Source organism: Protopterus annectens, chromosome 8.part0 (assembly GCF_019279795.1).
Source record: "Protopterus annectens isolate FY-2018-M chromosome 8.part0, PAN1.0, whole genome shotgun sequence".
NCBI classification, from domain to species: Eukaryota; Metazoa; Chordata; order Ceratodontiformes; family Protopteridae; genus Protopterus; species Protopterus annectens.
Genome location: NC_056741.1, coordinates 668,888,974 through 668,905,424, shown reverse-complemented (window position 1 = coordinate 668,905,424; position 16,451 = coordinate 668,888,974). Strand labels below are relative to the sequence as shown.

At 40.0% G+C, this 16,451-nt stretch overlaps 1 protein-coding gene across 1 annotated transcript in view; it reads left to right on the top strand.

The window, feature by feature from the left end:
- LOC122808043 overlaps positions 1-4,649 on the top strand; it is a 272,522-nt gene extending 267,873 nt beyond the window's left edge. Inside the window, exon 9 of the mRNA XM_044079030.1 lies at positions 3,228-4,649. Coding sequence (XP_043934965.1) covers positions 3,228-3,293 — 66 coding nt within the window. The 3' untranslated portion in view covers positions 3,294-4,649. The remainder of the gene's footprint in view (positions 1-3,227) is intronic.
- Positions 4,650-16,451: the final 11,802 nt, after the last annotated feature.

The following is a 16,451-nucleotide window of genomic DNA, read 5'->3' as shown; positions in this document are numbered from 1 at the left end:
TCTCTCCAGACCCCACCACCAAACTCCTAGGAATCACAATTGACAATCAATTAAAGTTTGACACTCACATAAACAATACAATAAAACTGACTAATAAAAAACGTGGATCCCTATATAGAATAAAACCCTTCTTGACACCAGTTGCCAGAACCTCAATAGCTAGAACCCACTTAATTTCCACCCTATTATATGCTTCCCCAATATACAGCAATCTTTCTACAAACAATCTTAACAAACTAGCCAGAGCTTATAACAACATCGCCAGATTTGCTACAAATACACCTTACAGGACTCATCACTGTCTGAACCTAAAACAACTTGAGTGGCTTGAATTACCACACTTATTACATTTTAACCAACTAATAATTGCCCATAAAGCCCTATACCAACCCAATAATATCCCTATTCTCTCTTCCCTCATAAAACCTTATTACAACTTGAAAAATCTTCGCTCTGCTAACAAAATGTTGATTCACACTTCCGTATCCAAGAACTTAGCAGGTGACTCCATATTCTCTAACTATGTTGGTAAAATATGGAATCAACTACCACAAGACCTTACAACCCTAACCTCTCTCCCACTATTTAAAAATAATCTAAAACTTTTCTTCTCCAACCATTGGTTATGTTCATGTACTAACCCTGCCTAGCTGTTATTCTCTGATCTATCTGATGCCCACTTAACCCTTTTCCGTCACATCTAAATACTAATTAGTACTACTTACCAGGTTCAGTTCCTACCAGATACTGTACTCTTATTTCTTTTTGTATACTATATTAAACTGAAGATGCATTGCACTATATTAATGTCTCTCCAAATCTTAGCATCAGATGTTTTTATATTTTTAAGTATATTTTGTTTTTTACAAGTAGTTTGTATGTTACCTTTAGTATATATATTTTTGTATGTTTTTGTTTGGAGCTTTTCTCCCCGGGCCTCCACTGAAAATGGACACGTATCCAGTTGGACTAGCCCAGTCAACAAATGTAAAATAAAATAAATAAAAATAAAATCATATCCTACTGTGTGTCAGATACAGAAACAAGACGATAATGCAATTTAACTGCATTATAAGCCTGCTTCCTACATGATGTCTGCATTTTAATTATAGGGCTATTTAGCTCATAAAGCCTGACTGTTCAACCTGTAATTACAACAATAAATTTTCAAACCCATCAGCAATGAACTTTATAATAAATTACTTCAAAGTATACAAAAAGTGAGTCACCTTGGGGAACTCAATAAAGTGACATTTCGCACAAAGTATAAAAGAGTCATCACCAAAGCACTCAGACTGCACTGCACTACTTTTCTTTTTTAGATGAAAGTGATCATGTATTAAGTTTCACAACATATTTTATGTCGAAAGGTCATCAACAATGTAAAAAAATGTAATTACATCTATATGTATATCTTTATATATTACACTATAATATATATATATATATATATATATATATATATATATATATATATATATATATCACACACATAGTACTGATGTGTATATATATATATATATATATATATATATATATATATATATATATCTTGATTTGAGCTTAAATCAATTTCTGTATTTTTAACACACTTTGGTTGACAATACAGATGGTCAACAGATGTGCAAGATTTTCAGTCCTTGGGGAGGGGAATATGTCTGTCACATGGGGATTATGCAATCTCAGAGTTACATATAATTAGCAGCGGGTATAGGTGGCATAGCTTCCCACATGGGAGGTACACAGGTGATTGCACTAGAAAAAAAAACAAAAAAACAAAAAACAAAACAAACGAACAAAAAAAAAACATTGTTTTTTTTTATTTGAATGTTCCGAGGATTAGCCTTGGAGCATGCATGGCAGGATGTTAGTGATGTTGACATGTGGAAGGTTCGATGATACTGAGTAGATCCATGTACACACACACACACACACACACACACACACATATATATATATATATATATATATATATATATATATATATATATATGGGTCTACTTCTCTTTATCAAAGAAACACTTCTCCAAAAAAGAGAAGTAGACCCACACTTCCGCGAAAGTGCACTTAACCGGAAGTGCACTTCCGCGAAGAACAGTTCAACGAGCCGTTAAGGAACACTGAGGTGCTGAAGCACTCTACAGTAGGGAAAAGAGAATTTACCTGTTTCCCCACTGTAGTGCGATCTCAGAGTTGGTATATATAAGGGGGGGGGTGCAGGGGGGCTTCGCCCCTGCAAAAACATTGTTTTGGTGTTCCTTAACGGTTTGTTGAACTGTTCTTTGCTTAAGTGCACTTTCGTGCAAATGTGGGTTTACTGTTCTTTTTCGAAGAAGTGTTTCTTCGAAGAAGTACAGTAGACTCATACATATATATATATATATATATATATATATATATATATATATATATACATATATTTATATGTATACACACACACACACACACACACACACACACACACACACACACACACACACACACACGCATACTCTTATATCAAGAGAGGGGATACTGCTTATGTGTGTGTGTTAGAAGGGTCTATATTACAACCGCAAAACCTCACTTACACTAATACAGAAACATTGACACATATTGAGCGAACCGCAAAAACACAGAACGTCTAAACTGCAAAATTCAAAATGTCGAATCATTATAGTTGGCCAACCTCACCACCCGCTACGTACTACCTACCCAAACAAAATAAATAATCCACATACATACAATTAACAAAACCCTACTTCTAATCCTAAAGTAAAGCTTGCATATATTATGATGTATGCACTTACCTTAACCCACACCCTAACCCTAAGGTCTGTAACTATTGCAAACTTCCGTTAAGGAGCTATACCCAAACAAAATAAATAATCCACATACATACACTTAACAAAACCCTACTTCTAACCCTACAGTAAAGCTTGCATATATTACTATGTATGAACTTACCTTAACCCTAAGGTCCGTAACTATTGCACACTTACCTTAAGGAGCTATACCAGAGAAGGGCCATCTATGACGATTCGACATTTCGAATTTTGCACTTCAGGATGTTTGGTGTTTTCGTGGTTCTCTGAATATGTGTCGATGTTTCCGTATTCATGCAAGTGGAGTTTTGCAGTTGTAATAGGGAACCGTGTTAGAATTCTACAGTACTGATTCAGAATGACTTTTATTTTTGTTTGCTACATTATGTATGTTAATTTAAAATCTGTATCTTTTGTTTGCAGGATCATGGTCGGCAAGGAATATACTATCTTGCTGGAAATCCCAGTCAAATCATTTTTAAGAACTAAAAATAAAAAGCAACATAAATGCCATCCTTATAACAGAAGCCTACTAACCACCAGTTTAATGATTTTGTGTATTTGAAATAGGAACATTCACCCACAGTTTGTATACAAGAACCTAATATGAACCTAATATGCCTGAAAGCAGTTTATTTGAAAATGTATCTTATACTGATAACCCAAGAAAAGATTAATGGCATGATAAGTACATTGCCTATAATTGTCTTGCAAATGCTTTTAATTGTACAATTTCAGTTATTGCAGTAAAATAATGATCATAGTTTTCTTTAATGAATGTGAATATTATTTTCATAATATTTGTAAGTGTCCGAAAGTGAAATTTCAAACCAGATCATGTTATTTTGTAAATATTATAGGGAAGCAAATAGCAACAGCATACAAATGGGGTAACACAGCTAGCACAATGAAAATACAAAAAGGCAGAATACGTTCTACTTAAACTGAGTTCACAAACACAGAAGGCATGGTAAGTGGTCTGAATGACGATGCACTCCTGAAGACCTACATAAGTAACAATGATGAAAGATGCAAATGTGTTAGCATCCTTTTTTTGTTGGTAAAAAAAAAAAAAAAAACATGCAACAGGGTGGCTGCACAATAAATTGCAGAAACGATGCAAATGATTTTATCAATAGTGGAGGAGTGCTCTTAGATATGACAGCTTAAAGCATTGCAAATAATGCAAAACCTTAAATCTGGAAAGCAGTAGTATGAAGCTGGGGTGGTGGCAACAGCAACATCAAAAGCAGAAATAAACTTTGGGGGGGGGGGGGTGTTTCATAAAGAGTTCCGGAAGCAGTGTAACAAGAAGGCAAAGGAGGCAGGTGGAGCACTGCCATAGACAGGATAATCCATTATCTGCAGAACATAAGAAGTTACTATGACAACACAGAAACACCTTAAAAGAGGAGCTTTCAGTGGAGGGCAGCAGGACTGGTACATGTTCTTCACCAGAGCATACATAAACTCAGGCTAGTAGAGCTTAATGTGCACAGTCATGATAAAAGGAAGCAAAGAGTAACAAAATAGAAGCACATGAAGTGTTTTAGTTAATGTTTTGAAGTAAGTATAAGTAACGAACTCTTGGAGATGGCAGTGACCCACTTACTATATACAAAGCTAAAGTGTACATTTGTGAAATAAAACATTTGTTTTGATGCATTTTATTTTGTTGATAAGAATGGTTTCCTGAAAACTTTCTTAGAGCTGTAGGCCCTACCATGACATTGTGATTGTTTATGTTATATCATATTTTCATGCTAAGTGCAACAATAGAAAATGCAATAATAAATGTACAGTGTGTGTAAATAGCTGCTCTTTTAAATAAAAATGATTTTTATTACCCAGAATACTCTGGGGTATATGTAAGTTATTGATTCTTACATTGACATAATTTTGTGGCACAATAACAAAAATCTTGGGTATTTAGTGAAACGAAAACATCAAAAACACATACATTATAATTTCTTTATTTTAAAATTATTTGCCTTATTAACATTTGAAATATAATTGGAAACAAAATTCAGTGTAAATTCAAGCTGCTTGTAAAGATTACTAGTACATTTCAGGCATGTCTAGAAATCCCTTGGTGCCCAAGTTATTGCATACTTTCAAAATAGATACATATGAATAAAATAGGTAATGTACAGATTCAAGGTGAAAATATTAAGGGCAATATAAAAACAACATTTTTTTTCTGTAAGGATAGTGGATGACTGGAATGCTTTCTGAAAAAGTGTTTGACTCAAACCCCAAGAGAAAATTCACCAGTCTATGAGGCAAATATAAGATGGCTGTTACATTTTATTTTTGTGTATCCTTTGTTGACTGAGTTAGAATCACAAAGCTAGTGGCGTCTTTTCATGATAGGCCTTAAGTGGTATTTATATTGCTAGGGGAAGTTTTGCTGGGGCATAGGAACTCTTTTTACTGGGTTCTTTTACATCTAACTGGGCTACCACCAACTCAAGCATATTGGATTTTCTGGAAGAATAAAGAAAGAAGCAATTTGTAAAGTAGGAGTTGCAACTTATTTAGAAGTCAGAGTAATAGACAGGCATGCAAGGAATGTGACATGCATCTTCCATCAAAATACATGATTCTTTGTTTCAAACTCAAACCTTAGCCTATGTACTTATGATTCTTATAAAGATAGAACTAATGATACAGATGAAACGATATCCATGCAGTACCAAATTAATTTTCTGACGGATTATAATTACTGTTGAATGTAAGCTGCATCTAAGTACTACCTGGTAAGTATTTTTGCATGGAATATAATCAAGGTTAAATGTGGATGTAAATTGTAATATATAGAATTTGGTGATCTCCAACTTCTTTGCTATACTCATAAAACTTATGATACCCAAATCAACCTGACAATCATGAATTGTATCTGAACTGTAAGCAGTACAATATGGAATAACATTTCCAAAAAATGCATTCATCACTTAATGAGTCATATTCCATAAACTTGCAGTAGTTCAGCATATGACTTCTGCCTTAAAACCTTAAAAGAATCACTATATCAGTACTAAAACAGACTTGCTTAATGAGTGCAGATTACCCCATGGGAGAGCTTTTTTATATAATTTAATGTTTATTGAATTGATGCATATTTTGAAAAAAGAAAAATACAAGGAAAAAGTAAATAAAAAAAATGAAACATAAAAACTTCAGCTATATACATTTAGAATAATTATAAACACTTAGTATAGTAACAAGCAATATCCCATTAATAGTATCTTGAAAAGATGAAAATTTACTTTTATAAATATGGGACAATAAAAATTCCCAGTGTGTTGGTGTATTGGTGTTCTCCAAATGGATGTCTAGTAATTCACATTTTTTAAACATTTAAAGAGAAAAAAATATTGATGGTAAATATGACACTCAGAGTATTTAAGACAGGGAGAACATTAATTGAAAAAAGCTTATAAACTATCTACACCTATTTACAAAATAGATGCCACATTATTTGTAATTATAAATAATAAGTCCATCTCTTTTTCACTTTATTATCTCTTTTTCTTTTCCTGCTCCCATTTTCTTTTTCTTTTTTCTTCTTCCTTTTTTTTAGAATGGTCTTCATCTATAATTCCGGTATAGATTAAGCATAGGTTCCAGTTTAGTTTTTTAGGAGACTGTCTAAGAGGTAACTCCAGTAAGCTTGAAAGTATGACCTTTTGTTAGGGTTTTTAGTTACCAATTTATGAGCAGATATAATTTTTATTGCGATTACTTTAAAGTTTTCCCAGGAGATTATGGATTTATCAAACCATCTTTTTGCAATAAAATGTTTAATTAGCACACAGACTGTAATTATAATGCGTTTGTGCATACCAGTAAAAAATTTAAAAATTATGGGCCGGATTCAGGAAGCCTCCGTGTAAGAGTTAACTCTTACACGGAGGCTGCAGTTAAACGGTGTGATGTCAGCATGTCATGCATATGCATGAGGTGCATGAGGCATGCTGAATCACACTGTAACTCTTACACAGTCCATGTAAGAGAGTAGGGGGCATGTCCGTAGGCTAAGCCCTGTATGCGGACACGCCCCCGTAAGTGTAGAATGTCTGAATGTAAACAGCCACGAGAGAGGCCATGGAAATGTAAATAAACACACTACACAACACATTCCCCCACAGACCATCAGTGTACAAAGTGAACAGAGGCTATAAAATGAGAATAAAAACTGTTGTATTTTTTTTAAACCCCGTAAATGTTTGTTACTGTGTGCGCTCGTGTGCGCGGGTGTGCTACTAGCGCAACTGCAGTTAGCAATCAGTGGAAAATGATATGAGAACTAAATATGCAAAGTAAGCCAAGAAGAAATAGCTTAGTGGTAGAGTTGCTGGCTTAAGAGTAGGCAGGCAGGGTTCGACCCCCCACAACAACCTTTTTTTTTTTTGTAAATAAGCACTAAAAAGCCCCCTGACAGTATTGTACAAATGTAAAAGTATTCCCTTTTGTAAAATGGAATGAAATGGAGCATATATTTTGAAATAACACAATAATAAAAATAGTCAGAAATGTACTGATAGCTAAGCTGCTGTGAGACAGACTGCCCGTAGCTGAGTAGTGTTTAAAAAGCTGCAAACTGCGTGCCCATTGCTAAGCACCGGTTTAACAGGCTGAAACTGTTTGCAACTAGCTGTGCTTAGCTGAACATGTGTGTCACTAGCCAATTAAGGTTTATCCCAGCGCACACCGTTTGCGCGCCGCTCCCACAAGCTAACTGCCAGTGCGCATGCGTTAGCTCCGCGCAAACGAGCGCAGACCTGCTTTTAAGTGCTTAAAAGTGCTTTTGGCATGTTTGATTGACAGGTCTCAACTCATTTCTGTCAGGAAAATCAAAAATCAGTTGCCAGATTCGACCCCAGGATACCATGCACTATAGTCAAGGTACTAAACCACTAAGCCATGACAGCAATACCTAGAAATGCAGAAATAGCATATATATGGGATAAAATCCAGAATGGAGCATGATAAAGCATTTTCAGTGAAGTAGATACAATTCCAAAATGGCCAATCAGAGAAATGTGCGGGAAAAGCGGCATATATAAGCCCCATAGGTGGGAATACACAGCAGAAACGATTGTAGAACAGACCTGCAGTCAGAATAAGTGGAGTAGGTGAGGGACGTTGCTTTCGAGCACAGCGTTGGGGCATTGAGGAGTCCAGATACATGGTCTGGCTCCTTGTCCATCATCACGAGGCCCAACTCATGCAGGGCCAGGTCTCATGGGGAGCGTATAGGGCAGAGGCATGGGACCAGTTGGCTCGTGATCTGACCAGTGCTACTGGCATTCCACGCACTGGTGAGCAGGTCCGTCACCACCATGCGGACCTGAAGCGACGCAAGCAAGACCAGTTGACCGAATGGATCCAGGAGGCCCGGGATATGCCCAATGCCCCACTACTGAGTAAGTTACATTTTACTTATGTATGTAAGGATTTCAACTGGCTGATACCATGGAGATGTGTAGTCCAATATTACTTCTTTCATATTACAGCTGCAGGTGTCCGCTCTGCGAACCGCGAGATGTATGCCAGTAGGCTGGTGCGGCTGCGCCACCATGCAGGTTAGTAAACCCATCCATTACTTGTAAATAAATATTATACTGTAGCATGTATCAGAACACTGCAGTGTATTGATTAAAAGTAATATAATGTGCAAGCAAGAATTGAAAGTCTGCAGGTATGGCTGCAACAAGTTCATCAGTATGCAAGTGTAACTGGAAATATAATTGATAGAATTAAACAGTGCTGTAATACAGATGTCCCACCATTAATTAAATATAGTGTAACCTGCAGTAGTCTCAAGAGTACAGCTTCAGAATCTGAGGTAGTCATATGTGAGATATATCCCCTGTTGAAATGCCGAATCATGACAGAAGTGAGGCTGTTGGAAAGTGTTTGAATCACCACCAGTCTAACATGTGAACAAAGCCTAGAAGTACCAACCTGAACTGTGAAGTTGCAGGATGTGTGAGAATGACAGAAAGGGTCATGTATGAATAAATAAAGTAGTAATAACCCCTGAATATATTAGCCCCAGTGTGTTTCTACAGAACTAAATGCATGTGGGAAGTACAACTTAATATCCCAAACTGATTTCAGTGTGTCAGAATCTGGAATGTCTAGGCCAAATTCTGTATATGGTGATCACAGTAAACAATTTGCAGATAGAATGAATGATTATCTGACAGACTAAACATCCATAGTTGTCCCCTGTCCTGTCATCAAAGTGTAGCAGGATGATGTATCTGATCAGATTCAAAATAAGTAGGATAGTGATGTATTTGTAACAGGTGTAGCATGACAGTCAAATAAAAATTATTTTGAAACATCAGCCTCAACTTAATTGTGTACCTATTACAAATGTAAATCAATGTGTAACATATGAACGTGTCATCACTTTCTATCTCCACCCAACCCTATAATTCCATATAACAACACCCACTAAATAATGGTATGTGAACATTTCATTAATCATGGATATTTGTCCGTTTCAAAAATATATGCATGTCTGTTCATGCATGTGCCCTGTTCATACCTGCAAATTTGATGGCCTGTTGCCATTAATCAACCCTGCATGTTGTTTGACTGTGTATTTCTGTTCAAATAATGCATGTGATATTGATATGCCCCTTGTTCAATGGTGTTAATATCTGGGTGTTTGTTTGATGGGAATACCAATGCATGCTGTTACAACTAATCTGAATGGAATAAAATGCCACTAACCCAAACTAACATAACTACTCACAAACCTAGAAAGCTTGGGAAGGCAGGTCCCAGCGGACCCACCTCTCCCACCTCAGCTGGCGACTGCACCTGGCACTAGTGCCCAGGCGGACCCTCCGGTGGCCCTGTGCCACCTTCGGGTGGAAGCGCTGCAGGGGATGGGGCCTGTCCCCCCTCTGCAAGTGTGGCCGGAGGGGTTCATCCATTCACCCTCCAAGGTGTCCGGTCTGTGGTGCGAAGGGAGATCCAAGACTCTGTTCTTGGGCCCCTACGCCAGCTCGAGGCTCATGTGGCACAGCTAACGGCCCCGGCCGTTGCCCGCACACAGCCCCAGCACAGCCCCGTCCTGGGCTGTGAAGGAACAGTGGCAACTGCCTATGGGTGGGGATATCAGTTCCACTGTTGCATCTGTGGGCTCATGCATCTCGGATATCCCAACCTCCGTCCCCGTCAATTGTGTAACCCCCCCACGTGTGTCATACACCGCCCCTGTATGCGTCTTGTCTGTCTTGTCTGTTAACCTACCCAACTTACCTCCCCAGCTATACCGACTTCCTTCACCTGACATACCACTCTCACCTGAAAAAAAAGGGCACTCTGTACCCACAAAAAATTACGCCCCATACATAGCTGTCCATGTCGCACACATGTCTGCTTGACATTGAAACAGTTAATTACAATTGGCTCTACAACAAATATTAATGTTGTCCTGACACCTCTCTCAGGGGTGAAAGGTTTCCAATGTCTCACCAAAATACATGGAAATGCACAGCTGTTGCTGCTAAAGACATGGGCATCTATGGGCCTTACCTACATCCCTCCTGCAAATCCCACGCTTGTTTCCCTACTGTCTTACCCTCTTTGTGACCCCTTTTTCACCACTTTCCTGTCACCCCTTTTTCTTTTCTTTCAAAGAAATTAGCGCGGGTGTGCGCTTGTGTTAGCAGAGCTCCCCGCCAGTGCGCATGCGTGAGCTCCGCACAAACAAGCGCAGACCTGGTTTAAAGTGCTTAAAAGTGCCTTTATGGCACTTTGATTGACAGGTCCTGTACTCAGTTTGAAAGTTTGCAAATAAAAATAAATTCTCACTGTCAGTCTCAAACGCAGGACCTTGGTAATATTAGTCTGTATGACCTACCACTAAGCCATGCCTGCCTTCCAAGAACACAGTGCTAAAATAAATATAACATGTAATAGTAGGAATCAGTATAAAAGCAATATATGAGATGTACTATCTGAAGCATGTCAGGCAGAGTTTTAATGGCCAAATTACTGGATTCCCATACTAGTTCAGTGTTAACAGAAACAACCCTGCTACTTGTTAGCTTGTACATAATAAAGTAAGGTAATGTACATATATGAAGGTACGTATATCTACACATACATATATATAAATATATATAAATACATATGAAATATAGTTGTAGGTGTCAGTATCCATACACAGTCACTACAGGAAACAGTGAACATAAATGCAGCAACCTGAATCTGCAACACAGCCTGACCCCTGTGTGACCTACTTACCCTTCTAACTGCTTAAAGGTGGCCTCAGCACTTTGATTGACAGGCCCTGTACTCAGTTTGAAAGTTTGCAAAGAAAAATAAATTCCCACTGCCAGTCTCTTCATAACATTAGTCTGTATGACCTACCACTAAGCCATGACTCTCATACAGGAATATAGTGCTAAATAAGTGGAACATGTAATAGTAGGAATGAAGATAAAGGCAATATAGTATGTCTACTACCCAAAGCATGTCAGGCAGACTTTTATAGTCCCAATTACTGGATTCCCATACTAGTGTAGTGTTAACAGAAACAGCCCTGCTAATAGTTAGCTTGTACCCTATAATGTCAGCTAATGTACATATATGAAAGTATGTATATGTACACAGATATATATATATATATATATATATATATAGCAATACATATGACATATAGTTGTAGGTGTCAGTATGCATACACACTCACTACAGGGAACAGGCAAGAGAAATGCAGCAACCTGAATCTACAACACAGCATGAAGCATGGGAGATGTACTAACCTTCACACTCACAGAACACTGTCAACAGCATACCAGCATGGTCCACGCCCTACAATCTGAAAGGGCAACGCCTATCTCACATACCCTTTTATAGCAGTGTCCTGAAATCACAGTGAGACATGCAATCAGTACACACCTGGCTGCATGCAATTAGCAAATGCTGCCTTACAATTGGTGCAGAGGCCATCACATGGACCTATGCAGATACCTACAAAAGCATTGAGTACCCACACTACACTCATGCAATACATTCATTGCACAAAACCTACAGAGAAAGAGAGAGAGAGAGACAGAGAGAGAAATCAAACAAATATAAGGACAGCCAGCAGCAAAAGCAGCAGCAAGAAGCAAACAGCAAGCAGCAAGCAGCAAGCAGCAAGGAGCAAGCAGCAACAAGCACCAGTGGTACAGCAACAGCTGCCACAATCACAGGTAATGCAAAGTAGCAGGTTAATCCTGTGTATACTGTGACACCTCCAAATGTATCATAGTTCAATATCTATAGGTATGTCCATGAGATAGGTTGTGTGTACATAGTCCTGAAATATAAACATATGTAATATTGCTGTACATGTTGCCCATACTTAACACTTCCATAGCTTAGAACACAAGGCCAGTTGTGCATATGATGCAGTAGTTCCCAGGGTCAGTAGAGGTTCCTCCTCATTGGTGTGGGACCACTGTGTATGTATGGCACTGTTCAGGTACATATCCCGTAGTATGGCCAGGGATTAATATCAGTCTGTCATGTGGTGCTATGTCCTCCAGGGGTGAATGTAGCACACATCCAGGGATACCATTTCGTAACAGTGATGCTATGTGTTCTGCAATGATGAGGGTGGCTCTCACCTGGACATGTGAGAGGATAGGGAGGTGACAGTCATCTGGGATAACTAATACCACATGTGTAGGAGAATGGGGGGGGTACCTGCACCTAAACTGTCTGCAACAATGTTGCCAATATCTGTGCATCTGGTGAATGTGAAGCATCTTAACACTGCTGACCACAGATGCCTTGCTGTCATGTGAATCTGCCCTGTGCTGCAGTAGCCTCCTACTATTGTTATACAATATGCCTGTATCTGTAGTCCACTGGACAGGATTAATAAGTGGTGTGCAGTTGTTCTGGGTTAGATATGTGTGTGCACAGTACATGCAGTATGTGGGATGTCTGTGGTAAGCATATGCAAAGGTGCTGGCGGTGTGTGTTGTGGCTTCCACTGGCCCAATGGGCTGCATGGATAGCATCACTGTCATAACTAGTGAATAACTGTGTAATTACATGCATACATAGCAAGGTAGTGTACTGTGCTTGTGGTGTTGTTCGGATATGTAAATCCAGGCTGAGTAATGTGTGTCCACATCACAGGGTTGGATGGCAACACACATCCAGTATGTAGGGATGAACACCCAGAATGTGTCAGACGTGTTGCCTGTGCAGAAGTATCCGGCCATTACCTGTGCATCCCCCACAACACACACACATGCAACATATGGCAGAAGTACTATAGCAGTACACACATGTTCATAGGTTCATACTAGGCTATTTGCCCTAGGGCATTGGTAAGCCTAGTAGAATGTGTTTGTCTTCCGCCACTCAATTACAAGTTATGCTGCTATGCCCTTGTCCGACGTTAGTATACTGTGCCTCTGTCTAACAGTGACATAGAAGTGATACCTGGGGTACAACTATGATCTCCATCCACTCATCCAGATTCCTATGGAAGAGAGTCAATGAGGGACTCTGCCTAACCAGTAGTGTGAGCTCATTACAGAGTGAAGGGAGCCTCTCGGTTAGGAATATGCCCCTCCAGCATGTCCATGTATGTCAACCTCATCGGTTGAAAGATGTAATGTGCATCAGGTACTGTAGTACCCTGATTGCCACATCAAACATGTTTCCCATATGGAAATGCACACACAGACACATCCCACATCCACACACTTGCCACATTCAGGCTTCAGAGCACTATCTAGGTATATTCGGGTACATGTGCGTGTTACAGTAGCATGTAACACTATACTGAGTACTGGCAGTTGTCTGTTGTCATGTTGTCTGTATAGAATAAAAGAATTGTTTGATTATCCTTCTCCATTTTGTGGACATTACTTGAAGAAGTGTTACCTTACATGTGTTATTGGTACCACCACCTTCTCTTTTGTAGTTTTGTTTGTATAGGGTGCTATCAACATCACTGCTTGTTAAGGGTAATGACCACCCTGCAGTGCATAGCCCCATGTGGCAAAAGCCACATCCCACCCCATCATTGTGCACACACACTAACCCCACCAACAGTAAAACACATACTTTCCATTTGCAAGATTCAAACCCATACCTAACTGTGTTATGACAGTAGAAACAGACACATTAGCAGAGTGTGCTATTTGCAGTAGTTGAAGAAATCCTTACTAATGCTGTACTTAGAGGGTGCTGACATCATCTGTGTGTAGGAGGAGGGATGTGCACCCTGTAGTGTGTTCTCCCAGTTGGCAAAAGGCAGTTAACCCTCCCAGCATAGTGCACACACATAAACCCCACTCATACTAACACACATACATTCCCTTTGCAGGATTCAAACCCCTACCTAACTACGTTATGACACTGGAGAAAGACGCATTAGCAGAGTGCGCTATGCGAATTACTGGAAGACTTTACTACAGGTAATATAGTGATACAGTCCTGACATCATCAGTGTTTCAAAAGGGGGATCTGCATCCTGTACTGTACTGTCACAGTTGCTAATAGGGACATTTCCAACACACACATCGATGTGTTTGAGGTTTGCATATGTGGGGGATCCAGTACTCCAGTGTGATTAGTATATGGTTTGATTGCAACAATGAGGGATATACTCCCAGTGGTGAGCAGTTTGTACTCATGGTTGTGATGATTAGGTCTAGTATATCTGCCCCTCTTGTGGGAAGGTTGGTTACCTGTTCCATAGCCAAAGAATGTCTGATCTATGGGAACCCTAGAGCTTGGGTATTGTGGCTTGTGTAATGTTCACAGTCTATGTTTGGGTAGCTGACATCACCCAGTATGATGGTGTTTGCAGAGTAATCTAAACTGTCCTGTGTCAGCATGAAGGCTGTGTGGGAGTCCTGAGTTTGAGAGGGTGCTGTAAGAGCTCCTCTGTGTCTCTTTCCATGTGGTCCAGGAAGGTACGTCTCAGGTTGTTTGCACCAGCATGGACAATGTCTGCCTCATAGCTGTACTTGCTGTGGAGTGACCTGTGTGCCTGTGTTATGTGGCACATGCTATCACCCGACAAGTAGCTAACTGTGACCCTCACCTTGCTCTGTCTGGAGGGCGGCACGTCAACAGCTCATGTCAAGCAAGTTCACACCCCTCATAAATGATGCTGAAACCTTCAAAGGCCCAAGGCCTGTTGAAAATATGGACCAGACTGCAGATACCTGTATAAAGGCATTCTATGGACACATTCAGGAATGCATGGATCATGAAGCCACATATGGAAGCATGACCCAGTTCTCCAAAGGCAGATGTTCTGGGTGCCGGACACCAGCCATAAACACACTATACAATAGAAGGATGACGCCACTACATGATACAACAACCTCACAAAATGTGAAGGCACCACTGATGAGTATTGGAAGACAACTACAGGCACCCAATTGATTGTCTAAGGCCATCTTTGAGAGAGGGTTCCACAAGCCACTGAGGATAATCACAAGGCTGCCTGTAGTTATGTTAGTAACCTGGGTGGTACTACCCAGATATGCTCAGAGGTAATCCAAGATGTCACACAAAATACAAAACACACAGACATTGCCATCATCCTAGTGGACAGGTTCAATGCTGCCTTCTCCCCCCACCACATCAAAAGGGCAAATATGTCTCGCGGCACAGTGCTGCCCCCCCTGACATCACAGATGCTCAGGTAAGAGATGCCCTTCCCAAAGCAATAAACACTGCATCAATGGGACCAGACAGTGTCCCAGGCTGTGTCCTACATGAACCACAAGAAGAGCTACACCCAGACATAACACCACTGTTCAATCCCAGCCTTAATACATGATATGTGGCCAGAGAGTGGCATACAGCAAGAGTGGTCCCTCAACATTCAGGTGGTGCCTTCACGGATCCTGGACACTACTCGACCCATATGTCTGACTAGCTTTGTCTGCAAAGCTATGGCAAGGATCATCATGAACCTCACATATCTAGATATTGTGGACCTACAGACATGTCACCATACACAGTTTGGCTTTGTCAATGGCAAATCCTGCCTCTCCAACCTGTTTGATTTCTTTGAAACAGTCACCAAGGCCACTGTCAAGGGGAAGGAGGTCTACACAGCCTACCTGAACCTTGCATAAGCCTTGGATACAATACCCCAGTTGTGCATTCTAGGAAGCTCACCAGTGTACATATTAACCCCTATGTCACTATGGGTATTGCACAGTGGCTCAAGGGCAGAACACACATGGTAGAATTGCTGGAGCCATGTCAGCCTCCAACCTGGTACAAGTGGTGTCCCACAAGGCACAGCCCTGGGAGCTGTCATGTTCATTATATATTTATCATAGGTACAGGCCAACATGGAAGTACTGTGGCTCAGCAAGTCGCAGGTGACTGCAAACCGGACACCATAATCAACTCACCAGCTAACACACGCATCCTCCAAAAGGGACTCTTGCAAACACACGACTTGTGCCACAGCCATGGCCTCAACATGAATGACAGAAAGCATATAGTCATCCCCTTTGTCAAACACAAAGTGACCACAACGTACCACATATGTGTTAATCCATTAAGTGCAGGCGAAGGAATTATGGACCTTGGGGTACACAGGTTGATAGCATTCTACCATTTGACAACAACATGGAC